At 48.8% G+C, this 27,737-nt stretch overlaps 1 protein-coding gene across 1 annotated transcript; it reads right to left on the bottom strand.

Moving 5' to 3' along the window:
* Positions 1 to 16,477: 16,477 nt before the first annotated feature.
* LOC120641076 (protein NRT1/ PTR FAMILY 4.3-like) lies at positions 16,478 to 20,959 on the bottom strand. Its single transcript, XM_039917034.1, has 5 exons — positions 20,694 to 20,959; positions 20,373 to 20,590; positions 19,221 to 19,664; positions 17,735 to 17,859; positions 16,478 to 17,628 (listed from the first exon to the last, which is right to left on the bottom strand). The coding sequence occupies exons 1-5, from the start codon at positions 20,809 to 20,811 to the stop codon at positions 16,755 to 16,757; spliced, it is 1,779 nt and encodes a 592-aa protein (XP_039772968.1). The 5' UTR covers positions 20,812 to 20,959; the 3' UTR covers positions 16,478 to 16,754.
* Between the last annotated feature and the right edge of the window lie 6,778 nt (positions 20,960 to 27,737).

Genomic DNA, 27,737 nt, shown 5'->3' on the forward strand with positions numbered 1-27,737 from the left:
GATAGAGTGGATGGTTTTACCCCCAACGATCTAACTCATTTTATTTAATTAATTTAACTTTAACTTAAAACTGATTTTCATTAAACAAATTTAACTACTAAACTATGCAATCATTCAAAAATCCAAATCAAACATGTAGCATAATAACAAGCAGGCAATTTCACGACTTAGCTGAGTTTAACACACGACTCGACTAACACAACGCGTCGCAGAGCGTGCTATCGTATTATTATAAAAGGGTCACCTAGCTAATACTCATGGTGGTCAGATGACTGATTCAGGCCAAAATCTACGAAAACTATTCTTTAGAGAGAGAAATCAAGGCAAGACAGGTAAAAGTCATAGGATTCAAGGGGTATAATAGTAAAATAGTTTCAGCAGGCAAGGATTGGAGAGAAGAAGTCCTAAAACTCGACCAGTTCTATCTAGGCTTCGTCCTACAGTCGATACGGCTCTGATACCACTCTGTAACACCCGGTTTATAAAAGAACATAAACCGAGCAATCATATACGCGCCAGGATCAAGTCACACGTATATACAACAGAATGAACAGTATATCACAGCACATATCACGAATAGGACATAATAAATCAAAATACGAATGTTATTTATTACATTAATGACAAAATGTCTGATACAGCGGAAGCGAAGTACAAATACGGTAAAAGCTCTCCGAAGCTGAGCAGGGCGCCACAGGGACGTCGACTGGGAGACGAACGCCTAGAAGTCCTCGTAGTCCTGATAGCACTGAGCGAACTCCCTCGCGTCGGTAGGAACTGAGCAGCAGTAGAGTGTCCAAAGAGGAAAAAGTAGAGAAGAGGCAAGGGTGAGTACACAACTTGTACTCAACAAGTATAACACAAACTATGAGGCTCTAATGTTGGCTGACTCAACTGCATTAGCTTTTAAGTCTTGGCAAAATTTTATTACAGCTATTTACTATGAGTTGATGAATTACCATTAACCCAGTTATATAGTAATTAATCAGAATTAATCATGTTGCTACTGAGAACCAAACCACAACCATACCAAACCCCGAGAGGCACCCCCTCGTCGGAAGGAGCTAACCCCACTAATCAAAAGGAGGATCTGGGCCGCTCATGACCATGAGCACGGCTAGTATACCAGTTTTACACTCTGCAGAGGTTGCACATCTTTACCCACAAGTCGTGAGCTACGCTAGTTGTTCATCACACTTCCTTAGGTGAGATGACTAGAAAACTCACTACGAGGCCTTTACAAAGAATCTCGTTGGTAAGGAGTAACCGCGAGGGTTGGATCGGCGACTATGGAGCAGGTCTAGTGGGCGTCATCAACGAGGCCACTCAGTACGAGGGACATAGAAGCTTACCACCCTTGCCCCGTCGGTAAGTTACCCCAAACCAAAAAGACCTAATTATTACGCCAAGACCGTCACATTCCAGTCTTGTGGTAGTGATGTTGTCCCAGGTTGTCGCTCTATGAACCGGTCCTTATGGAGAGTGGCCAACCAGGCAGTAAGCACCGTGCCGGCCCCCTAAACCATGTTTCTAACAAAAACCCATTTTAAATGAGAAGTGAACCACTCAAGCCACACAGAGAGCCACTCTCAGAATTAAGTTGCATATACCATTAATCAAATTAATTTAAAAGGACCATTATGTGTTATAGCACGGCACCTAGCACAACTAACCAAAATGCAACCCAAGGGATATATATAAAGGATAAATGTGGCTAGGAAATCCTTATAGGCACACAGTATTAAAATGCAGTATGAAAATGTATTTAAGGTGATAGGTGGTGTTCATGTTATACTTGCCTTCCTCAAACTGTCCCTGCTGCTCAAACTGCTCAGAAGATGGCTCTTGGCACTGGTACTGATGCTCCTCCGGTAGCTCAACGTCTACTCACGAACACATGGCCAAAACAAGGCACAACAATAAGCATACAAGCAAATACTAACAAAAACTAAGAAACAGTACATCAATACATAGAAACAGCACACTAAACTAGTCTCAAACTATTCTATGCGTTACAACGATCGCATGGATATAAAGAACACCTAAAACGGAGCTAAAACACATAATCTAGGCTAAAAACAAGTTCTAGGGGCTTATCTGCGAGAAAAATTAAGTTCTAGGGGATTTTCTGCAAAAGCCGAGGGCCTAAACATAATTAAACCTTAGTTTCAGGGGCTAACCTGCAAAAACGTCAAGTGTGGACTGCGGGTTCTATTTTGTGAAAAGCCAGGGGGTTATCTGCTAAAAGCTGGGCCCAACTGTAATTATTTTTGAAAGCGCCTGGACTGCGGGTTGAAATCCATAAAAGACAGGGGCTCTTATGCAAAACGTGCAGGGCGAAGGGGTATCTTCAGATCTGATCCGTTGGATTCAGATCTGGCGGCTCAGATCTAAACGGGGAACGATCTAATCGCGGCCATCGCTTTCGGATCCGATGGCTGAGGACAGTTGGGGGCGCGGGCGGTGGTGGAACGCGTCGGCGGCGGGTTCCTGCGGCGGCGCGTGGGGAGAACTCGCCGGAGATGGCGGCCTGGGCACTATAGGCGGTGTTTTGGGCTGCGGTTTGGCCGTGGAGCTTGTGCGCGGCGCGGCTAAACCACCTAGGCACTCAGATCGGCCGATTAGGGGCTGGGCGTGGCTAGCCACGGCGAGGGGCGGCGCTGCAGCGAAGGTGCTCGCCGGAGCGAGGGTTCTGGGCGATGCCAAGGGCTACAGGCTACGGGAACTGGCGCAAGGGAAGGAGGGGTTTGGGGTGTAGCTCACCGAGGCTCGGATCGAGCGGGGGCGTGATGCAGGTGGCGCCGACGGTGAGAGCGGCAGCGGTCGTGGTAGGAGCTCGCGGAGGACATCACGGAAGTGTGCGCCGGGCCTGCTGATCCCCCCAATCGACTTGTACGGGCCCTGCGGTGGAGGTCCAGGAGTCAGAGGGGTGCGGAGGTCACCGGCGGCGGCAATTTCTTGCGAATGGGGCTCACCTGCGGCGGCGGCTTCGCGAGCAAATCCGGCGTGGGTGTGGTCCGGAGTCGGAGCAGCGGCTCGGTGCGCGTCTGGGCGTCGAAGTGGGGCTAAGGCGGGGAGTTGCAAGGGTGGAGCTGCAGTGGAGCGGCGTGGCCACGTCGGCGCAGAGGTGCGGCATGGCGGGGCTGCACTGTTGCGGCGGCTAGGGTTGTGCGGGTAGGGAGCAGAGGATCGGGCTGGTTTAAAGAGCCCTGGCCGAAGATCTCGGCGTGTGGGATAGGGAGGAAAGGCTGCGGGCATCACGGCCGGGGATCGCGGGGAGACACGGCGCGGCCGTTGCAGCGCGGGGAAGGCGGAGGAAGGGGACGGGACTGCCAGGTGGGCCATGGCTGTCAACGAGCGCGGGCGACGCGCGGGTGTAGGAGAGGCGTCTGACGCGCGGGGCCCAGGTGGCAGGCGGGTGAGCGGGACGCGGCGACGCGCTCGCGGGCTGAGCGGAGTGGGAGCGGCCGTGCGTGCGAGCTGGTGCGGCGAGCTGGGCTGAGTGGGGCGGGTCTGCTGGGCTCAGCGCGCGGAGAGAGGGAACGGGCTGCGCGCGGGAAAGAAGAGAGAGATGGGCCGCGGGAAGGGCTGGGTCGGCCCGAGCGCAGAAAAGGGAAAGGAGGAGGCTGGGCCGGCTTGAGTTTGGGCTGGGCTGAGGTTTTGGGCTGGGGAAAAGGGAAGGGAGCCGGGTTGGGCCGCTAGAGGAAAAAGGAAACTGGGCTCTGCTGGGCTGCGGGGTTGGATTCACTTCTTCTTTTTCTTCCTCTATTTCCTATTTCTATTTCTAACTCAAACTCAAGCCAAATGAATTCAAATTTGAATTTGAATTCACTCTAGCACTCAAACAAATAAAGCAAAGCTCCAGCATGATGCAACAACGAAATTTAACCTAAGATAAAATTTTAATTATTTAAGGAACAAAAATTGGATTAAATGCAAGACTAGCACAAAAATCCTTAGAATTTTGAATAAAGCCAATTAAATTTATTATTAAATACTGAAAATTAAATTAGGGTGTTACAGCACCCAAATATATATGTATATATAAAAGCTTCTAGGGTTTCATTGTTCCCAGCTCCCAGCCGCCGCTCACCGAGTCCCAGGCTCCCAATCCCAGCTGCAAACCCACCCAGCGGCCAGCGCCCTACGCCCCCAACCCAACGGCGCCACCCCCAGTCCCCTTCCGCAAGACCCAGCGGCGCGCCCTCACCCCCCGTCCCTCCCTCTTCTCTCAGGTCCCCAGATCCACTTCTCTTGCCTGCTAGCGCCGCCGGCCCCCTCCTCCTCTATGCGGGCGCCGCCCCTCTCCTCCTCCTCCTCGGGGCCATGTGCGGCACCGGCGCAGCACCACCCACCCGCAACCCTGTTGGCCGCCAGTCCTCCTCCTTGGCGGCAACGACCAGGCCACGAGCCGGCGACGCCCGACAGCAGTGCCCATGCCCCGCGTCGGCGGCGCCCGAGCCCAACGGCTGCGCCCAGTCCCCCGACGTCCGTGCCGGCAGCGCTCGGGTCCTGCTCCTGCACGCAAGCACGGGCATGCGGGTATCCGCGGGCATGCGGGTATCCGCGGGTTGCGGGCACGGATTGTAGCACGCGGATACGGGTTTACAAAACTAGTATCCGCACGGGTTTTACCTGTTGCCATCCCTACTTACAAGGATGACTCCAAGGTTGAAGAGAAGAGTACACCATCACATCACCATTATGAGTCATCCGATGAAGATGGCGCTTCACATCCTCCTCATGACACCCAAGATGAACAAGTGGTTGAAGAACAACTTCCATTTGATGACACACACATCACAAGTGAACAAGCCCAAACTCAAGCCCAAGATGTCGAACCACTAGAAGATTCATCGTCTCAATCACAAGAGAGGCTCACAAGAACTTCAAGGAATCATCCCAATGACTTGGTCATGGGTGACCCCTCCGGTGGAATAAGAACTCGTAGACGTCAATATGCCTCTTTTTATGAACATTACACGTTTGTTTCTTGCTTGGAACCCACAAATGTAGATGAAGCTCTTGAGGACCCGGATTGGGTGATGGCCATGCAAGAAGAGCTCAACAACTTCACCCGCAATGAAGTTTGGGTTCGTGAAGAACGTCCTCAAGACAAGAATGTCATTGGTACTAAGTGGGTCTTCCGCAACAAACAAGATGAGCATGGTGTAGTGGTTCGCAACAAGGCAAGACTTGTGGCAAAGGGCTTTGCACAAGTTGAAGGGTTGGATTTTGGTGAAACATTTGTCCCCATTGCAAGACTTGAAGCCATCCATATCCTTTTAGCGTACGCTTCACATCACAACATGAAACTCTTTCAAATGGATGTGAAGAGTGCGTTCTTAAATGGCTTTATTAATGAGTTGGTGTTTGTTGAACAACCTCCCAGGTTTGAGGACCCTAGATATCCTAATCATGTTTATAGGTTGCACAAGACGCTCTACGGGCTCAAGCAAGCGCCAAGGGCTTGGTATGAACGCCTTCGTGACTTCCTTCTCAACAAGGACTTCAAGATCGGGAGGGTGGATACAACTCTATTCACAAGAATCATCAATGAAGAGCTATTCGTATGTCAAATATATGTTGATGATATCATTTTTGGTTCAACTAACCCCACTCTTTGCAAAGAATTTGGAGAAATGATGGCTAGGGAATTCGAGATGTCCATGATCGGTGAACTCAATTTCTTCCTTGGGTTTCAAATCAAGCAATTGAAGGAAGGGACTTTCATCCATCAAGAAAAGTATACAAAGGATATTCTCAAGAAATTCAAGATGGATGATTGCAAGCCGATCAAGACTCCAATGCCAACTAATGGACATCTTGACTTGGATGAGGAAGGTAAATCGGTTCATCAAACTCTCTATCATTCCATGATTGGGTCACTTCTTTACCTAACCGCATCTAGGCCCGATATCATATTTAGCGTATGCATGTGTGGCCGCTTTCAAGCTAATCCTAAGGAATCACACCTTAGTGCCGTTAAGCGGATCCTTAGATATCTCAAGCATACGCCTAGCATAGGCTTGTGGTACCCCAAAGACGCTAGTTTTACACTCTTGGAATACTCGGATTAGGACTTTGCCGGATGTCGTGTGGATCGCAAGAGTACATCGGGTGGGTGCCACTTGCTAGGGCGTTCCTTAGTCTCTTGGTCGTCAAAGAAACAAAATTCCGTGGCCTTGTCAACCGCGGAGGCGGAATATATTGCCGCCGGGGCTTGTTGTGCTCAAATCCTCTAAATGAAGCAAAGCCTCTTGGACTATGGTGTAGTATTAGATAGGATCCCGCTCCTTTGTGATAACGAGAGTGCCGTTAAAATTGCTAATAATCTGGTTCAACACTCTCGCACCAAGCACATAGATATTCGTCATCACTTTCTAAGAGATCATGTGGCAAGGAATGATATACTACTTTGTGGTGTTTGTTTCGAAGATCAATTGGCGGATATCTTCACAAAACCTCTAGATGAGAGCACCTTTTGTAGGTTGCGAAGTGAGCTTAATGTTCTAGATGTTTCTAACGTCATGTAAATGCCTTATCATATAGATGCACTTCATATGTATATATGCTAGGAGCTTGTCTAACCTTATCAAGATAGTGATGAACATGGGTCTTGCATGAGCCGGTGGTCTTGGTTTCGCTCATGGCATGAAGAATGGTTCATCATGAAGAAGCTTGCCAAGGGTTCAAACTTGACAAGATAGATTCAAATTCTTGCAATGCATTGTGCTTGTCATAGAGAATGCATCCATGTTTATTTTTCTCGCTATGCATTGGCATTGCATCACGTTAGTAGCATCACAAGGGAGCAAATCACACTTTGAGAAAGATATTCATGCTAAATATGATATATCAACTCTACAAGAGTGATAAAATCAATGTTGCGCTTTCATGCCTATTGAGCCACGTCCTATCGAGCTTAAAGTTTCAATCTCTAAGTTCATAGGCAAAGTGGCTCATACATTTTGTGGCAGAACCACCTGAATTATCCCGGCCCAAGTGCGCTGGCCATCACCATAAAGGCAACACCGACAAAAACGCACTTCAAACGGAACAATTTTTTGTCTGTCGGGTAACGTCCCGATACAACCACCGATTCTCGGATCGAACAAGCATAACCCGCACGAAGGCGAGTCCAAAGATATTACAACCACAAATTTTATACCACAAGCACAGCAGTTATTACAAACCGGTTCAAAGCATTATTACATAACCAAATTTAGTAAAACAGTTATACAAGCCATAACTTTAAGTTCAGAGTTTGAAAAGCAGCGGAAATAGAACACGACGGCTACAACACGTCGCAAAAGTATACCAAGCTAGCCCAAGCAAGGTATCACTCGTCAGGGTCATTGCCGGCCGAAGACGGATCCCACTCTACGGACCAGCAGGAGGCAAAGAGCAGGGCCAAGACAAACTAGTGACCTGGTCCTCAAAACTCATACCTGAAAAAGGGTTTCAACAGCAAGGCTGAGTATTCCAACACTCAGCAAGACTTAACCGTCAATGGGTATACATAGCCCACCTAACTAGACTATGCAGGGTTCTGTGAGGCTCTGGTTTTCCTTTTGCTGAAAAGCAATAAAGAGTAGGTCCTTACTTTCAAATTTTAGCTTCCAAGATTCTAGTTGATTAACCATTCTATGTAAGCAACTACTATTCAACCATGGTAGATCTTTAAGCAAACATCAAGATTGATCATAATAATGTTGCTCTTGTTACTCTATGTGGCAAAGAGATCAAGCAGTCTCAAACCGTGAGAAGCGAACAATTCGAATCGAATTTGTTAACCTGGCCAGGCAGACCTAACACACACGTTTGGAACACCATCGGGTCGTTCCCAAACAACAGTTTACCTTTCTTTCCGGCTTGTGGATAGGGTCACTCTCCCCGACTACAGGGCACTAAGGTCCAACCTCGTCCCTTGTAGCCGCAGTGTTGCGCAACATAAAAATAAAACCTATCTCTAAGAGAAAGTGAAAGGTATATCCACTCCCCGGTCCAATCGGCTACTAGGCTTACTGCGTACCATATTTACGGCATGTGGCTAGTACGTTCAAAAACTTAACCAGCACTACCACACACCGCGGCCTTAGCAAGTTCATGAATACATACGGGGTCTCACACAAGGTCATGATATCGAACACAACCCCGTCTGTCGTCCTTATATTGATAACAGAAAGTAAACAAGCGATTCCTATAGAGCTCGCGAGTGACAGGCAATCACTCGACTTTTACCGGTCCTATAAGCATAGCAGTTATTCGAACTTAGGTCTAGTGTTCAGTACATAGGTTCCTAGGATCATGCATCTAGGGTTTCAATTCAAATCCTAAGAACTGTAAATGCACAAGTAAGTAATAACAATAAATGGTAATAATTTGAAATATAGGTTATGTCCGGGGCTTGCCTTCTCAGTAGTCGCTGGCTAGGTTAGCCTTGGGCTCTTCCGGACTTTGGTCCGGGTCTTCAGCCAGTACGGCGGCATTCACTTGAGCTTCGTGATCACCTCCTTCTGACTCCGGGATCAGCTCGTATGTTCCGTCCGATAGAGCAGTCGTATCTATATGTAATGCAATAGATGAAATTACAAACACGCTCATTTCATGGTAAAGTTGTAGCCTACAAATAGCAACACAACTTAGTATATGGGCAATCGTTTAAAGAGTAGATAACTAACTTTTCTAACTACACAAGGCATCATGATCAACAGCACAAAAGAAGCTCACTAACTTCATAAACAAGTGGTAGTTGTTTCCTATAGCAAGTAAAACATGGTTTGCTAATAAATCAACCACTCAGCACACATTCAGTAGTAAAATCAGCAAAAATTACATCAAACAGAAGGTAAATAGAGTGATCTACCCTGCAAATTTCATACCAAAAATTGCAGCCATTTATTCAGGACAAATCATTTATTCAGACAACTCCTAGAACAAGATTGAATTATACAGGTTATACCAGAGCAACCTAGAAGATAGACATTTAACAGGAGGTCGAAACAGAGCCAACTTAGCCATTGTAATTTTTTCAAGAATTAATCTACACATAATTTATTCTGAGAAAATAGACAAAACTGACAGCAAACTAAAAGTATTCATTTGTATCTTCTGTCTATTCATGTAATAGTGCTCAAATTTTACAGACAGTAACATATGACTAAAAGAAGGATCTACAAAAATAACCAAGATTTTATAATCAAGGAAACTATTTAACATGATTAAAGCTCACTTAACAAGTATTAAATCAAAGAAATAGATAAACAGAAGGAATGACCACGAAATTTTTATAATAACACTAGGGTCACATGAACATCTCACCATAAAAATTTCACAGAAATACATGGTTTCAATCATCAGTTAAGGAAAAGATAAAAACAACTAGCATTTAAACACTAGTAACACAAATCTATTTTTACAGCAAAAACTTTCAACTAACACCCATCATATTATGATTCTACTGCAAAGATCTCTTCAAGAGGATTCCAAAACATCAAGATTTGCATTTTTCTGATTTTTTTTCTGAATTTCTATGGAATTTCAAAGTTTACAACCAAAATAACAAAGAAGTCCCTGAAGACACTATTCACTTGAGTCACGGGCTTCGCAGACAGCCCCCTGGGTTTTTGTTTCTTTCAACCCGAGGTCCCTGGCCGTGGTCAGAGGAAGGGCGCGGGTTTGACCGGCCAAATCCGGCGACGGTGATCGCCGGAGGTGAGGTTGGAGGGGCGTGGGAGCTTCACCAAGTCCGTGCGCACCTGTAGATGCCCGGGATTGAGGTCGGGGTGGCCTGTAGCGGCGGCGCGACGAGAGCAGGCGGGTCGGCGGCGGAGGAGAACGGCGGAGGCGGTGCTCCGGTGAGTTCTGGGCGAGGAGGAGGGGTGGGTGAGTTGCGCGAGGTCGAGGCGCAGCTGATGGAGGGGTCAGCGCGAGAGGATGGGCTGCGGAGAGGCGGGTCGACGGCGGCGTCAAGCTCGCCAGCGTTCGGGCGGAGCGGCAGCGGCGTTCTGGGGTCTGGGGTTGGGGAAATGGCGAAAGGACAAGGGGAACGGGTTGCGGGGGTTCTTGTAGTGCTGCTGCACGCGAGAAATCGAGCTCTGGGGCTCTGTCTTGGCCGGGCCACGGCGACGGCGAGGTGGCGGCCGGCGGGGGTTTTCTGGGCGCGTGGTACGGCTTAAGGACTCCAGCGCGAAGGGTAGAGGGCGGTGGAAGCTTGGGCGCGACGCGTGGAGCAGCTAGCAGGCAGGAGGTGGCCTCCCGGCCGTTCCACAGCGGCGGGCGGCAGCGCCGCTGTCTGCCGGCGGCGTGGAGCAGAGGAAGCAGGCAGGCAAGCTGGAGGAAGGGGAAAATGGACTGATTTGCAATTTCAGAAATTTTAGGGACCTTACTGTAAACCAGCACTAACTTTTAATCTAGGGCTCAAATGAAAAAGTACCCAGCATGAAAGTTGTTCAATTTTTCAAGATCTACAACTTTGATGTTGTGCAAAAATTTATTTGATCAAAGGTTAAAGAGTTATTTTTGAAAACATAAGGAGGATTTGAATTCAAAGGACTTTTGTCTTTTTCAATGCAAAATCACTTTAAATCTAGGCTGAAATAAAAGATTTCCTGCCAAGCAATGATTATACTACATTTTGCAAATAAACCCTCCACAAAAGCTATAAACTCACATCCTATTCAAATAAAACTATAAAGTTGACCTTGGAACAATTCATAATTACACAAAGGTCCTTAAAATTTTAAAATAGGCCCTTGCTCAAACAATTTCACACATGGAGCATAGGAAATAAATGTAGTTTTCTTGTGCAGACACCTAGGGTGTCACACATTTGGTTTTTGTGTTTAAACCTTGCTTGGATCTTAATTTGTCTATGTCTATGTAAAAGCTTGCGAGCACTATAAGTATGAGTGTTTGAGGGGTGAGGTTGTCTCTCGAAAATGGTCCAAATTGAGTGTTTATGGCCTTAGTTTTGGATATTTGGATCAGAAGTTGAGTTTGTAGTTCAGCAGCAAATTTTCTTAACCACCGGTTATACCGACGCCCTGCTTTCACCTGCATCGGTTCAACTGGTGCTTAAGTCATCGTGGCTTGGTTTCTGCATCGTCTCTGGAACAACCTCCGACGGATACATCGACGGCCACCGGTGCATCCGATGGTTGACGGATGAACCGATACTGTTTCAGCGGTTCTTCCGGTGCTACTGTGTGGGAATCTTGGCCCAGCAGCGTCTCTGGTCCTTTCTCCGGCCAATGCATCGACGACTGTCGGATGCTCCGATGGCTCAGTAGCGGTTCTTCCAGTGCCCCTCTGTTGACCAGTTTCAAAATCGTTCAAATCTAGTCAACTTTACTACGACGGTTACACTGATGCTCTTTTGTCTGCAGCATCGATTCTTCCGGTGTCATCTAGGGTTTGCGGGCCCGCTCTTTCAGTTTCACTTATCCCGCCCGCGGGCCCCGCGTGTCAGTTTCACAGACCTTTTCTTCTCCACGTGAACTGTCGTGCCCGTGCTCCATGCCTCTGCCCGCATCGCCGCCGCCGCTCGTGCCCGCGCGCCGCCATGCTCCCACCTCGCTGCCGCCGCTGTTGCTTGCTCCGCTGCTGCGCACGCACACCGCACCCCACGCCGCGCCCACACTCCACGCAGGATCCCACGAGCCGTCGCCCACGCCTAGAGCCGCCGCCTCCATCCCGCGCCACTGCACGCCGCCGCCACCATTGTGTCTCCTCTTCGGTCCCTGCTCCGCGCGCGTATCCTCTCTCTCTCCCAGACCCCCATGCGCGCGGATTGAGTTCGAGCCTCTCTGTTTCCACATTCCACTCAGGCACCCGTCAAGTGTTCGGTGAATTGCCCCAAAGGCAACTTCGTTGTTTTCTTCCCGGGTTCATTGCTGTTTTGTTAGGGTATGATCTTAACTTCCTCAACATGTGTCGTGTCCTTAAATTCATATCCTTTGCACACATGCACTCTTTTGACCTTTGTCTTGGACAACTCACACTAGACTTTAATCATGTCAAATCCCTTTTAGTGTGATGTTTCGACTAATATACACTAGAGTTCATGCTTTAGGCTCATATCGCTCTATTCTTTAATTAAGGAGAATCTTACCTCTAGTGTACATCTCGTATATCCATAACTCCATGTCTTACTCTATAATCTTCCACGAATTCTCTGTGACAGATGGTAGGAGACAAAAAGGGCAAGGGCAAGCAGGTTGTGCAGCAGAGAAAGAAACGCACTCGTGAGGACCGAGAGAGAGAGAGAGCGTGCTGAGGCAGTTGCAAATGTAGCAGACAGGCAAGGATCACTTTGGATCAAGGATCCTCAGGCTCAAGGGGAGCCACAGCAGCTGTTACGTCGCTCAGGGCGTACTCGTCAGCCAGAGACAGCTCAGACCACACCTGAGTCCCGCTCTCGTCCACGGACTCGAGGTGGTGGTACTCACAGGGCAGCAGGCCGTGACAGTGATAGAGAGGCAGCTGGTCAGGATAGTGATGCAGAGGAGGAGCCTCCACAGGTTGAGCTGCTTGATATCTGGGCATTCCAGGACCTAGGGTCAAGAGGTTGAGATATGTCACTCCGGAGACATAGTTTCCCGAACAGAGGGACGTTGGAGTTGACCGTCATTTTCACACCCTACTTCAGGAGTCTTTTTACCACGCTTACTGCCAGATGGACATCAAGATCAGTGAGTACAAGATGCTTCACTGGGTCGCTTTGCGTGTGGCGGCCGGTGGAGTTCCAGTACTCCCATTTTTTTAGCACTACGATGGGATGCCAGTACTACTCAGTGAGAGGTCCAGATATATCCGAGAGTGAGTCCGCGTCTTCTATGCTACCCTATTTGTTGAGGAGGACCGACAGTTCATTGACTTCATGTTCCAGGAGAGACACTATCGGTTAACTCGAGCACGTTTGGCTACCCTGCTTGGAGTTCGTATTGCCGAGGAGCCCCACTACTTGCACTATCAGGCTTATGACAACACGGTGCCTCCTCGTCGTCCTCACGAGACCCACTTCCTGTCTGACGAGGAGGTCAATGTCCTCTTTCAGCAGCCCTTCCTGCCAGGCACTCCGAGGATCCCGGATAACCTGACTCCAGTGGCTCACACCATACATCTCGCTTTGAGGAAGAGTCTGCTGTTCAGGATCGGGTACAATGAGGGGATCACAGCTCTGCAGCAGTGGCTACTACTGCATATCATGATAGGTTGAGACTTTGACCTTGTCGACTTCTTCATCTGCGAGCTAGAGGATGTGATCATGGATGGGATGACAGTTCACCGTCGCCACCCCTTTGCTCATTGGATCTGCTGGATACTCGCTCCGCTCAGTCAGAATGCACACATGGATGAGCTGGCACAGTCGAGGATGTACTTCAGCTTTTATTCACCTACTACTCCTCATGATGGTCGTCATGGCCCGAGTGGCCAGCGCAGGGCACAGCGGATTTTGGATGAGCATGCTTTGGGTGAGGGCAGAGTTGTGGATGATCCGACAGCAGTCGAGGATGCCTCACTCGCAGCTGTAGAGGCCCAACTCCCTCACTACTTGGCCACTGACTCTGAGGACTCTGCGGATGACGAGGACTACATTCCCACTATTACCGTCACCCGAGGTGCTCACGATGATGAGAAGGATCTTCCAGTGCAGCCAGAGCCCCTGCTCCTCCTATTTCAGCAGCTCAAGTCACTCAGCCTGATTCACTCGCTGCTATTCTTCAGAAGCTCACTGATCAGCAGGATCGATTTGCTGCAGCTCAGCAAAGCATGCAAGCCGAGCAGGCTCGCCAGCGGGAAGCCCAGACACTTGTGCTCGAGGGGATACGCCAGCAGGAGGAGGCCATGAGGATCCAGCTCTAGTAGCAGTCCCAGATTCAACAGCAGATGTTCACATTCTTCTCGGGATGCTTCGGTCAGCTCTATCGTCACACTGGTCTGCCTGAGCCTCAGCTCCCTACACCCCAGCAGCTCTAGTTCGACCCTACTGCTCTTGCTCCACCTGCTGGAGGCTTTGTGTAGACACCCTTGGCGTCTTTCCCGATGTCACCTCTTCTTCAGACCGGGGTGTTTGCCAGCCCAGCTCCTTCTCCTGCTCCTGCTCCTCAGCCGAGTGTCTGGACAGCCGAGCAGCGTGCAAAGTACCTTAGGCAGCAGCAGGTTCTGCATCAGCTTCAGCACCCCTCAGCTCAGTCCCTCACGTTCGAGTCACCCTCACAGCCTGAGGTGCTCCGTCCGTCTGCTGTTTGCCCCACTCAGCTACTACCTCTACTCTGGCTACTTCTGTTGCTCCGATGACTTTGGTCACGTAGAAGTCTTCTTCGGCTGACGAATACTGGACGGACGACGACGTCGATGACTCCGCCACTCAGTTCACCACCAGACCGAGCATGAAGACTCCGCCTTCTCCAGCCCAGGACTAGGTCGCCTTCCTTTTTGGTGCTTTGTTGCCAAAGAGGGAGATAGATAGGGGGAGCAGATAGGGGGAGCTTTGGTGGTTTGTGGTGTGTTTTGGATCTTCATGAGTGTTTTGTATGGACATGTTATTTGGATATTGTGTATGCTCTGTGTTAACATGTTCCTACATGTGTTTTATTTCTGTAATGCATGTCTATTTATCGCTTTCAATTTTATATCTTTGTATCTCTACTTTGTGTTGTCATCAATCACCAAAAAGGGAGAGATTGAAGCGCATCTAGGCCGATAGATGCTAATGGTAAGTTTCGGTGATTAATGACAACCGTATACGACTAACGTGTGTTTTGAAGGAAAAATCAATGATTGGATTAGTCCCATATGAAATGTGAAAGGAGACCCCTCAATTCAAAATAATCATGCGTGCCAAGGATTAAATTTCAAAGATTAAGGACCTTTCTAGTCTCAAGTGTCACAAGGAGATGAATGACACTTGATTTAGCTAGGTTTTATAGTTTCTAGTTCTTAACCGTACTATTAAGAGGGGTTCGTGAGTTAGTAGCTTGACCAAAATTGAGTTGGCCTTAAGAGATCTAGCACACTCGCTCAAAAACAGTTCAAGATAGTCAAAAGAAGTCAACAAAACACTTGGAAGATGAAACAATCGAAGTAACATTCATCTCCAAGTCAATTCAGCTTAAAATCAAGAAAAACTGCAGCACCGGTTTAACCGATGCCTTAGCATCGGTGCATCCGACGCTTGGCGGAAGTTCCGACGCCCCTGTCGGCCTATCTCCTCTTGATGCAAGCTGAAATCAAGTCAAGTCACACTATATCACCGGTTGAATCGATGGTCCCAAGCAAAGCACCGGTGTATTAGATGTACTTTGTTCCAGAGAGCATGTTTGGTGGACCTCAACTCGCCTTCAGCACCGGTTGATCCGACGCTTCAAAAACAATCATCAGTGCATTCGATGTACTATGTTCCAGAGAGTTTGTTTGAGTTGATCAGAGAACCTCTTCAGCACCGGTTGAACCGATGACTCTTCGGAGCATGCACCGGTGCAATGACGCAAGCCTGGATACTGTGTTAGAACCCCCAACGGCTACTATTTGGACACAGAGAGACCGGTTGAACCGACGCCTTCACTTTCTAACCCGTCGGTTCTTCCGATGGTCACGATTTTTCTACAGTGAACTTCCAACGGCTATGTGACCCTCTCCACTCTATATAAGGGCACCCCCTGGCTCATTTATGCTGTCTTTGACGCATTGAATACCTGAGGCCACCCTTGAGAAGAAGAGAGGGTGCATTGAGCAAAAGAGTGATGATCTAGAGTTTGATAGTGTTCAACACTTGAAGAATTCAACCTTTGCAAGTGTAGCAAGTGTGCTTGAGCTAGGGCCAACTGAGTGTAGATCAAATGAAGTCTTAGGAGCTTGTTACTCTTGGTGTTTGACGGCACCTAGACGGTCTTGGTGATCGGAAGGTTCTTGGTGAGCTCTTGGAGTTTGTGGGAGCCCCAAGAAGATAAGTTTGTACACGGTGGGAGCCCCAAGAAGATAAATTTGTACACGGTGTGAAGCTCGCCATTCCGGAGATGGAGAAGGAGCATTCTTAGTGATCACTTGCTCCTTGGTGAAGCAAGGGAGTGATACCTTTGTGTGGGTGCTCCAACGTGGATTAGGGGGCGTCAACTCCTTGATACCACGGGGAAAAAATCTGGTTGTCTCGTGTCCTTTGCATTTACTTCGAGCAATTAAATTCTTGTGTTCTTGCTCTTGCTCTTGTTTGCTTGTAGTTTGACTAGGACAATTTGCATGGTAGTGTGAATCTTTGTTTAGGACTTGTTGTTGCTAGTGTGGTCTTCCCTAGGTAAAATGAGCATGTTAGTGTGTTTTCCTACCTAAGGATCATTTGCTAGTGTGCTCTAGTCATTAGATTTCAAATTTATAGATTGGGCAATACTAGTATAGATTAAGGACTTTCTAGAAATTTGAAAAAGTCCCAATTCAACCCCTACCCTTCTTGGGCCTCGATACTTTCATGAAAGTATTCGTTGCAAGTCTGGAATCTGTATCAGTTCCTCATTTTCTAATAACCATGTTACCGTTGTCCGGCCTGAATTTCGTTTTTTACTACACATACAATGAAGTCACCTGATAAAGTTGCCTGAAGCTATATGATTCACTGCAGAACTAGCGTATTGTACTTTAATGAGAGCCCTGATTTTGTCCTAGTGCTCAGTTTCTGGTGACTATTTCTTAGGCTTCTGTAGTTCTATACATACATCTATACGGATATACAGTTTCAGTGCTAGCTCTTGAGTTGTTCAGATGATCTCCTTGCCATCAACACCCTCTGCTGCCACCTGACCGGAGGCAGCAGCCGCATCAGAGCCATCCACGCCGGCGTTGTACCACCTCGCGCACAGCAGGAAGCAGAAGAAGTTGAGCACGCTGAGCGCGGCGAGCATCCAGTAGAACAGGTCCAGCCGGTCCTTGTTTAGGTCGTTGTCGCCGAGCCAGCCGCCGACGCCGTGCCTGGCCGTGACCCGGTTCACCAGCGAGACGAGCACGGAGCTGAGGTAGAAGCCGAACGCGTAGGAGCAGTAGGTGAGCGCCGTGAGGAAGGCCTGCATGCCGGCGCACGCCTGCGTGTAGAAGAACTCGATGAGCCCCACGGCGGTGAACATCTCCGACACGCCGAAGACGAGGAACTGCGGCACGACCCAGAGGACGGACATCCGGTGGCCCCCCGCGGCGGCGCCGCGGCGCCTGCGCTCGACGTCCGCCGCGGCGACCATGGAGAAGGCGACGGTGCCGAGGCCGACGCCGATGCGCTGGAGCGGGGTGATCCCGGACCGCGTGCCCGTGGCGCGCTTCATGAGCGGCACGAGGAGGAGCTCGTAGGCCGGGACGAGCGCCAGCATCATGGCGTAGGGGATGCCCTGCAGCGACGCCGGCGGGATGTGGAAGGAGGAGCCCGGCAGGAGCGAGGTGTCCATGGCGCTCCCCTGCTGCACCGAGAAGGTCTGCAGCTGCGCCAGCACGGTGTTGAAGACGATGGTGCACGCGAAGATGGGCGTCACGGCGAGGAGCGTCTTGGCCTGCTGCACCTCCGCCACCGTGCACAGCCGCCACGGGCTCTCCGGCTTCGTGTTGGGCCCCTGCTGCGCTACCCGGATGCATGCTTTGTCCAGGAACCTGCAAAAAAATGACAATTTTTTTCCCTGTTAGAGAGAGATCACAACTCGGAGCAGTATGCGTGCTTTCTGCATCAAGAGTGAATTAGTACTAATAAGATGCTGACCTGAACTTGTTGTTGTGGCGGAAGTTGCCGGCGAGGCGTGCCGGCTCGCAAGCTCCTCCGGCATTGACAGAATTGGATCTGGATGGGCACACTTGCTTCCTCTTGCTGTAGGCGGCAACGAAAACCTGAAGAATTTTGCACGGTTAAGCAGCTATTTCAGGAACTCTGAATCTGAAAACGCTAAGGTAAATCTTACAACTTTTTGTGATATGATTTTTTTATGCAAATTTTGTTCAAACAAACAACAGTGTGTATGAACTTTAAAGATTTTATTTTGCATAAATGAACTTAAAAATAAAGTTAATCAACATCAACAGGAAAATTCAGTAATATGTTTAATTTGTTTCTGTTTCTTGCATAAACAACGTTTGTCACCCTGAACACGTCACTGAATGTTGAAGTGAAGATATTCATCATGTGATAGCTTAAACAATCTGCAGTCAGTTCTATCGTTATCGTTGCCGTCCAAACCACAGCGGCGCAGAACTGACAGCTTAACAGTACACAAATCATTAGAGCCGTTTAAACTACTTTGCAAACACCTCTTGCCGATAGCCTGTCAGTTGATGATATATATCTTACTGGATCTGATCCATCGACCCAAAACTATGCAGGTTGCTTCCTATCAATGGATCCCAAACGGCCAATCGCCGAGCTGCAGAATATCACTTGCAGAGGGGCGTTCTGACTGAATGGTGACAGAGAATCATCTACCTACTATCTCAAGTGTATCTAATACAATGTACAAAATAGTCCAGTAATAGTCCGCTATAGACCGCTATTAGCTTTTTAGGCATTTATCCGCTATGTCCGCTAAAGGGGATTTTACAGTATTTAGTGTTAATAAATGTCCGCTATGGCCGCTAAAGATGTTGTCAAAAGAAATAAAAAATCAATATAACTAGGGTGAACCATAGATAAAGCAGCATGAGCACAGTTGGGCAATTAGAAAACATGTTGAGTCTATTTTAGAGTGTTAGACCAATGATGCTTCTAATTTTGTATATAATTATTGATTATATTATCATTCCGCTAAATGATTTAGCTCCCGCTATGTCTTTCGCTATAGCTCTTTTAGTTTTTTGGAAGGACTTCCGCTAAATATCTTAGCCCGCTATTTCTTACATTGATCTAATATAATCTGATCCTCAAGTACCCAAGCTACAGATTTAAAATGTGATCGTAGCAATGATCAGACAAAAGGTCTTGCGAGCTGCAGTATCTTGGAACTTTCTTAAATGCACATCTTGGTTAGCACAAATGACATGTTCAAGACACATGAACTAGCCACTAGCACAACGGTCCATGCTGCGCGACAAAAGCAAGACAGACTAATGCATCATGCTTGTCAGGAGGATTCATGCAGAGTTTTCTAGCATTTTAGTAATCCTCAATTAGAGAGACTGGTTGCCGTGCTGGGAAAAAAAAAAGAATTAATGGAGTCGGCGTGGTATCATCAGTTCAGAATTTCAGAGCAGCAGCTTACTCTTGCAATGGGGGTGAAGATGCTGCCCCGCGGGGGCTTGTTCCGGTACAAGGCGGCGCCGGAGACGAGGCTGAGGAGCCCGGCGGCCATGGCGGCCGCGGAGATGCCGAAGCCGACGTCCATCCCGGAGTGCGTCTGCACCCAGACCAGCGCCGTGAGGGCGACGAGCTCGCCGGCGCAGAAGCTGAAGTAGGCCGAGTTGAAGTAGGTGGAGAGCCTCCCGGCGCCGCCCGGCGCGGCGGCGTCGAACTGGTCGGCGCCGTGCGCGATCATGTTGGGCTTGAGGCAGCCGCTGCCGAGCGCCACCAGGTAGAGCGCGAGGAAGAAGACGGTGGCCTTGAAGCCCCGGGCCTTCTCGCAGCCGCCGCCCGCGGACGCCACCATGCTGCACGGCGGCGGCTTCAGCTGCGGCAGGTGCGCTTGCAGCGACAGCAGGATGAAGCCCTGGTGAAAACATAGCAGATCGTCGTCCATCAGACAGACCATCATCACATATTCAAAACAAAACAAAAAAAATCTTCGTTCTATAGATTGCTAATTCGCTAGGTGATCCAAAAAAATCTTTTGTTTTATTTGCAAAAGCAGTTTGCCACCTTCATTTGGCGATGTTGCTTTCGAGTCACCACCAACAAGTTCGTTCCCGTTTGCACGTGTACTACTACCCCTATCTCGAGTTCCTCGACAAGCTTTGCTTGGTGTTGGTGGTGGCCGGCCGCGCGCGTACGAGCGAGCCCGGCGGCCATGCTGTTTGTGCGTTGAATTCAACCCGGTCCCGGGAGCTTTTGGAAACCGGGAACCAAATCTCTGCTGGTCCATGACCATGAATGGTGATTGGCGCCTTTCCAGCTCCACCCATGCATGTTTATCGATCTACCTCGCCTTTTTTTTTGGGTGAAAACAACGGTCAACAAGACAACAACATAAGGGAAAACCATTTGGATTGGGCTGCTACATTTTTCCATCCTGTTCTTGCCAAACCACTAACTACTACGGCTTGAGGAGCACGACCGCGTTGACCTTTTTAGGAGTAGATTAATTGTCTATCTTTCCTCGTCAGCTTGAACTAACTACCGGCTTGTTGGGTGAAAGTGAAACCAGCTAGAAGGGCTACTATGCTGGTAGCAGCAGGACGCGACGAGATTGAGAACGCACCGAGAGCTCGACGAAGCCGAAGGTGAGGATGGTCCAGAAGCAGCCGAGGTAGGAGTCGGAGAGGAAGCCGCCGAGGAGGGCGAGCAGGAAGATGGTGCCGACGAAGTTGGTCACCACGTTGGCCGCCTGCGGCAGCGGGAAGTGCATCTCCCCGAACACGTACGTGATGAGGTTGTTCCCCACCGCCGCGATCGCCATGATCTCGAACGCCTGGATCCCTGCAAGAAGCACGCACACATCCTAGCTTGGTCAGCCGCTCGCCCGCTAGCCGCTTCATCGATCTCCGCCTGGCAATGCGCGGGCACGGGCACGGGCGCGTACCTAGGACGAAGATGGCGGCGCGCATGCCGCCGTGCCGGTGCGCGCGGCACGGCTGGCCGCGCCAGTCGACGGTGACGTCCTCCGCCTCCGGCGCCGCCGCGCGGCTCTCCACATCCATCTTGCTTCCTCCGCCCGACACGAGTCAAATCCGGCCGTGTGGTAGGTACGGTGGCTGCGGCGAGCTCCGATCCGCTGCGCAGGGCAATGGCGAGTTGGTCAGCCGGGGCGCGTTATTTATAGGAGGAAGCAGGCATGTGATTGGGCTGCTGCCCGGCAAGGCCCCCCTCCTCCACACTACGCGCACGTACCACTTCTGAACGCCGCCGAAAGGGGAGCCGGCGCGGCAGGTAGCTCGCCTCGCCTCGCCCCCTAGTGCGGCCGGGCCTACCCCGTCATCGCCGGAAAAATTTGGAGGTCCACACCGACGCCCTCATAGTGCTGCGTCGTCACCGTATGCCCCGCCCTGCTGCGTAGAAAGATACGCGCGCACGCCACACTGCCTGCTCGTGGAAACGTATCGGTGGATGAGATCCGCCATTGTTTAATCGTCAGTGGGCGCCGCGGACTGCTGGTGGTGGTGGTCACTGGTCGTCAGACCGCTCTGCTGGTGGCCTGCCTGTTCCAGTTCTGCAGGTAACTGAACCTGAACCTGAACCACAGAGGGCTCGGCTCAGGCCCGTTTTTGGGCCCGTGCGGGCCCGTGCGACCGCACAGGGCCCCCAAATTTAAAGGGCCTCAAAAATATAATGTGTATACCAAGTATAGTTATATAGTAGGCTTTATTTTAGTTGTAAATTGGCCTAATAGAAAACAAACTGTGCCCCAAATATATCACAGAAGAGAAAACGTCGATCCCATCTGCACGCCGCTCGGTCCTTTCCGCTTCCCCGCCGTCACCGCTCGCCGGGGATCGACGCGAGTGGCGACACAGGCCTGTCGCGACGTCTGCACCAGCCATCAGGTTCCGCCCAGGCGATGTCGCAGGCATTGAGCGACGCAGCGCCTTGCGCCTAGGCGTCCCGCTCGGCGCTCTGCCATCGCGTGGCCTGGCGCCCTGCGCCCAGACGGCCAGACATCTCTCGTCTGCAGGCCTGCACGTCTGCACTAGGTTCCGCCCAACATCTATGACCCAATGTTGCTTTTTTAATTACTAGTTCCAAATGCATCTATTAATTTTGTTGTTTCTATTATTAGCCATGTCTTCTAGAAATATCCATCTGGTTATCAAAAGCGTCAAAAGAAACAAAGGGTAGATGAACTAATTCAATCTCAAAAAGGGGCAATGGAAAGATTTATTAGAAAAGAACCACAAGTTTCTTCTCCTCTTAATCAGACACTTGATCAGGGCATTGCACCAAATACTAGTGAATAGGTATGATAATTCTTGAAATATTTTGTTTACATGCACTATATTATAACATATATGTTATTTTTATAGTAGTTATTACTAGGCCACTAGAGCCCAGTTCATAGTTTCGCACAGGGCCTCCAGATTTGCCGGTACGGCCCTGGCTCGGCTCAGTGGCAACTGAAAAACAAGTGTTTTCTGACTGGAAATTTCGCGCGCCGAAGAAAAAGGAGCTGTGGATCGCGTCGTGTTAGACAGACTATTAGTAGAGTAGTAGTAGTTGTGTGTGCTCAGCAGCTGATCCATCAAATTCAAAAGTCGTCGCGCCATCCGGTGGGACGCGTTTACTTCTCGCGTTTTCAGGAGCAGAGGGGGGGCCAGGACAGGACAGTGACGCCGACGGGGAATTTTCGGTCGAGATGAAGAAGATCGAGACGTGTGGTGTTCTTGGGTGATCGACCTGCAGCTAGCGTTCGGCCATCTTTCCTTTTCTCCGCTGATCAGCGGATGCCAATCAGCCGCGATAGGGGTTTGTGGGCGCGAATAAACCAACCAACTGTGTCCGTGTGCTGCGTTCCTACGGACAGGTTGACACGCACAGGTCAGCCATGGACGACCACCGCAAGCTCGATTCGGCAGGAACTATGCTTGTATCCTCGCTAGATTTTGGCGGCGGCCTGCCGGCGCGTGCTAGGCCACAGACGGTGCAGGGCCTAGGAGCTTCCCCTACGCGGCGGAGATCGGACCAGGGTGGCCCCGGATTCGTTGCGTGCTCCGCCAAAAGACGGCGGTGGCAGCAGCCTTGTCGCCGCGCCGGCGTGCGTAGAGAGATCTTTGCAGAATAGATGATGCAGGGGCAGAGGGAGGTGAGTGAGCCATACGGAGTCGGAAATCTGAGCTTCAGAGTGACCCTGACTCCCCAGCTGCTGAAAAGCCCCCGCTCTGATCTTTGGTCTTCCCCCCGGCAAATATCACTAGGCATTAGATTCCGACGTCACGTGCTGCTACAGTGGACGCCTATACCAAACAGTGCAAAATGTAGATGATTCCAATGACAAATCACAAATGTGTAGTCTTGCCCATGTTGCACTAAGTTACGTATGTAAGAAGGTTGATGGGTAAAATACCTCCATACCACCGTCTTACTGTTATTAATTGGAGGGTCATTTTGATGCCTCACATAAGCCACATAGAATTATAAGTGAACACTTTAAAAAATAGAGAAATCCTAAAAATTCTCACGAAAATCAGAAAAATTCGGCAATCAATATAACAACTCTAATCATAATAGTCATTTGATTTGTTATCTTTCCTAACAATACTATTACTAACTGGAGGCTCCTTTTGAAGCCTCACGTGAAATCACTTGGAATCCTAGGTAGACACTCTAAAAATAGAAAAATTCTAGAAATGCTCACAAAAATAAAAAACAATCGGCCATCAATATAACAACCCTAGTCATAAAAGTCATTTGATCTGTTATCCTTCGTAACAATACTATTACTAATTGGAGGCTCATTTTGAAGCCTCACGTGAAATCACCTAGAATTCTAGGTAGATACTCTAAAAAATAGAGAAATTCTAAAAATTCTCAGAAAAAACAGAAACATCCGCACATCAAATTGGTAACTCTAATTATAATAGTCATTAGATATATTATCTTTCCTAACAAATTATCCACCTCTGCCATAATGAAAATAGACTAAAGGAACCCCCTAAATGTGTATCTAACTTCCATTATAAAAAATATAAAGTAAACTCCTAATCTCCGTATAATTTACCACCCATGCCATTATAAAAATAATGGAAATAACCTCCCCTAAATTTGCATATAAAGTATCCAATTATATTGGTATTAAAAGTTAAAATAAATCTAAATCTAAATTATATAATTGTAAAAAATTATTAAAGTACACCAAATATAAAAATTCTAAATTACTATTTCTATCATTATTAATATAGTATTTATGTTATTATTTATATAAAAATACTACCCATGATATGTGTTACCATGTATTCATGTATGATGGAAGAAAAAATAATACCAATTCACAAACAAATGATTTAATTGAATACATATCAAAGACACATGGAGAAAATAAAATCTATTGCAACTAGATAATGATAAATATGTGGTTTAGAGTATGTGTTAGAATATTTAATAGATGAAAGAGATAATGAGATAGATAATTATAATTATTAGCTATAAATTTTATTTTTATGTTAATTTTAAGGGAAAAGTCTGTTTTCAACCATGAACTATCACGATAGTCCGATTTTGGCCCTTGAACTACGAAACCGGACATCCTACACCTCCAACTAACGAAACCGTTTGAAAAACAACCCTGACTCAGCCAAAGGCGGTTTTGCTACCATAAATTTTCCGAATTTCTGGAATTTCACACCTCTCTCAATTAAATAATAAAGACAGCATAGTTAATATTATCTAAAAATCATGATATTTTTTTGGGAGGTAGATCAAAAGACAAGAAATCTATTTTGGCTAGATGTGCTACAATAGACATAAAATAATTTGAATTATAAAATTTTTAAAATAGGTAGAATTCAAAATTCCTTGAATTTTTAGGTCAGCTAAACCTATGATAAAAATGAATTAAAAATATGATAATTCATATTTTTTATTTAGTTTAGTTAGGTACTTTTTATTGGCCCAAATTCTATAGAAAATTCATAAATTAAAATTTGAGGAATCAAATTTGATTCAAAATTGAGCATTGCGAAGGAATTAAAAAACTTTCATAAAAACTTGGGCCAATAAAAATACCTTATTAAACTAAATAAAAAATTATGAATTATCATATTTTTATTTCATTTTTATCAAAGGTTTAGCTAACCCAAAAATTCAAGAAATTTTGAATTCTACCAATTTTTAAAATTTTATAATTCAAATTTCATTATGTTTAATGTATCACATCTAGCCAAAATAAATTCCTTGCCTTTTTATCTACCTCCCAAAAAAATATCATAATTTTTAGACAATATTAACTATGCTTTCTTTCTTATTTAATTGAGAGAGGTGTGAAATTCCAGAAATTCGAAAATGTTACTGTAGCAAAACCGCCCTCAAAACAGCTTGCTACAGTGCTCAAGGGGTGATTCGGACGGTTTTGCCAGTTCGAGGGCCTAGGTTACCCGGTTTCGTAGTATGAGGTTGAAAAACAGACTTCTTGACTAGTTCGAGGTTGTAAAATAGACTTATCCCTAATTTTAATTAGCCCGTGCGACTGCACGAGTTGATAGGATGGTATGGTATCGTGGAAATTAGGATTGGAGCCCCGACCAGCCATATCACCAGAAATGTGCAAACTAGGGTTCGAGCAACGACCAACCTGCAGGGCTCAGCTGCCCGTGGGATATGAGCTTCAGACCAATCGCGGCAAAGTTTCTTTTCTTATACTAGACACATGCTACTTTAAAAGCTGTGTATATGCTTTTTTTTTGCTAACTTTTATACATTGTTGAACTCTTTTGATTTTTCCTCTTCTTATTAATATGACAGGCAACTCTCCCTGTCGGTTCCGTCTAAAAAAATGTGTGTGTATACAGAACAACAAGTATTTAAAAGTTATAAAAATCCAAGTATTTGAAAAGTTTGAAATGCAATGCATTAGGACTGCTCCGTCCAACGTGTAAAAAATGTGCGCGCTGCCGGAAAGGTTTCCGTGGTCAGACTCAGGCACGCGCTTCTTGGTACATGATTGCTACTCCGCATGATGGACGACCGGCAGGCAGGCCGGAGGGTCTCAGCACAAGGCGAGAAGCGGCCGGCGAACAGGCCAAAACAGCTCCCCGCGGCGATCCCCGGGCTTGTACCCTTCTGACCAGAAAAGCGAGCGGCGCCACCGCGGCATGATCCTCCGGAGAATGGATGAACCGACGAATCGCCGGAGCCGGCCCGGGCCCCGGCCGTTGGCTCCTCCTCCTCCCCGTCGGTGATCGGCGGCGATCATGGGCGCATCACGGTCTGATTTGGTGACGGAAAAAGAGCGGAATTTTCCCTGCAATCATGGGCGCGGCGGCATGATGTCCCCGTCGGGTAAGCGCCGCGCCTTTGCGGGCCTTGTGGGACGGACGGGGTCGGAAGGGAACCTACTGCTCGTGTCGTGTAGGGAGCCATGGCTTAGCTCGGACGCCTGCTTTTGGTTCAGGTCCTCTGGACGACGACCTGGGAGCAGAGCAGGGAGGGGAGCGACGACGTGTCAGTGCGCGCCGTGCAGTGCATGGCACTGTTTGTGCGTTGAGCTGTCGGCTGGCTGTCGTGGTGCTGCAAACCACGGCCGGGTAGCGGAAGTCACCCGCCCTAGCCCAGAGGGTGTGTACTCAGGGGGTAGCTAGTCTTAGATCGATCTCACTCAAGAACACGAGGAACACAGCAGGATTTAGAGTGGTTCGGGCCGCCGGAGCGTAATACCCTACGTCCACTGTGTGTTGTATTGTCTTCCCACGAGAGTGAGAAGGTGCGAGAGCTTGAGTCTGTCTGGATCTGTCTGGATCTGTCTCGTGCACAGCGAGCGCCTCCCTTTTATATCTCAAGGGGGCGCGTACACAGCCGTTGGATCCCCGACAGGTGGGTCCAACGATGCAGTATAAACTAACGTACTGTTCATACATTATGGCGTCGCAGGCAAAGGAGATCTCTCTCTTGGATTCCCTTGCCTGCTCCCGGAGCCCTTCGTCCATCATGTCCTAGCGTCGTCTTGTCAGGTCGGGCCTGTCGTAGCTAGTGGCACCGCCCGTCACATTGCTTAAGCGGGTGGTGTAGCTTGCGGCGTAGGCGGCATGATGGAAAAGTGCCGTGCTGTCGTATCCATTTAATGCTGCAGGCGGGCTCTGCGCGGGTGCGGCACAGGCGGCTGCACTGTGCTTCTTGGTAATACGCGGTGCTCAGCGAGGCCTGACAAAGGCTGTCTCACGTACCGCGGCGACAGAGCACGCCTTGTCCACCACATTAAATGCGGTGGGTGGGCGAGTCCCCCTGCGGAAGACTCGCGCACGATCCCGCGTTCTCGGGACACGTGGCGGTTCCGGACCCCTACAGGGTGAGGGTAGTCCGGACGGGCGCAGGAGGTCCCGGACCCCTATGGGGGTCCGGGCCTCGGCGGTCAGCACGGAGCTTCCCTTCTTTAGGGATACGTGGCGTCTTCGGACCCTTCCCCAGGCGGGGAGCGGGTCCGGGGCCGTTGGCCTAGTGAGGGAAGAGCCTGACCTGTGGGGCCTGGCTACTCCGCCTTTCCCACGCAGCTATGGACAACTACGCGGGTCCTGCCTTACTGCAGTAAGAGTGGGTATCCCTGCTACAGGGTACCGACACTGGCCATTGGTCCGGGCTACAGTTCCTGGCCCGGCCGAGCACTCCAAGAATCAGGAGCAGCAGCCCCTGGACCTGGAGGCTTCACTCGACCATCGAGATGAGAATGTGAGGTGACATCTATCCCCACGATTTCCGTTTCTCATCTCGGCACAGTATAACTGTGCAGCCGTTCTCAACCATTAGTTGCAACAGACACGTTGACAACATGTTTTATTTGCGCCCGTCGCGGAACACGGAGAAGAAAGAAAACAAAGAAACCGTGCGCCGCGTTGCCCAGGAACGTCGATCGTGCTTCGCGGCCGCCATTGATCATTGCGGCTCCCCGCCCGTTCTGCAAAAAGACCGGCCGCGAAAGGACGCGATC

This window comes from Panicum virgatum, chromosome 7K, assembly GCF_016808335.1.
Source record: "Panicum virgatum strain AP13 chromosome 7K, P.virgatum_v5, whole genome shotgun sequence".
NCBI classification, from domain to species: Eukaryota; Viridiplantae; Streptophyta; class Magnoliopsida; order Poales; family Poaceae; genus Panicum; species Panicum virgatum.

Bases quoted from the DNA above. Each gene is read 5' to 3' on its own strand.
- LOC120641076 (XM_039917034.1), bottom strand. From the start codon at position 20,811: ATGGATGTGGAGAGCCGCGCGGCGGCGCCGGAGGCGGAGGACGTCACC. The intron at 17,860-19,220 runs GTAAGCTGCTGC...AAAATTCTTCAG, and splicing joins TCTTCACCCCCATTGCAAGA to GTTTTCGTTGCCGCCTACAG. The intron at 17,629-17,734 runs GTCAGCATCTTA...ATTTTTTTGCAG, and splicing joins CGCCACAACAACAAGTTCAG to GTTCCTGGACAAAGCATGCA.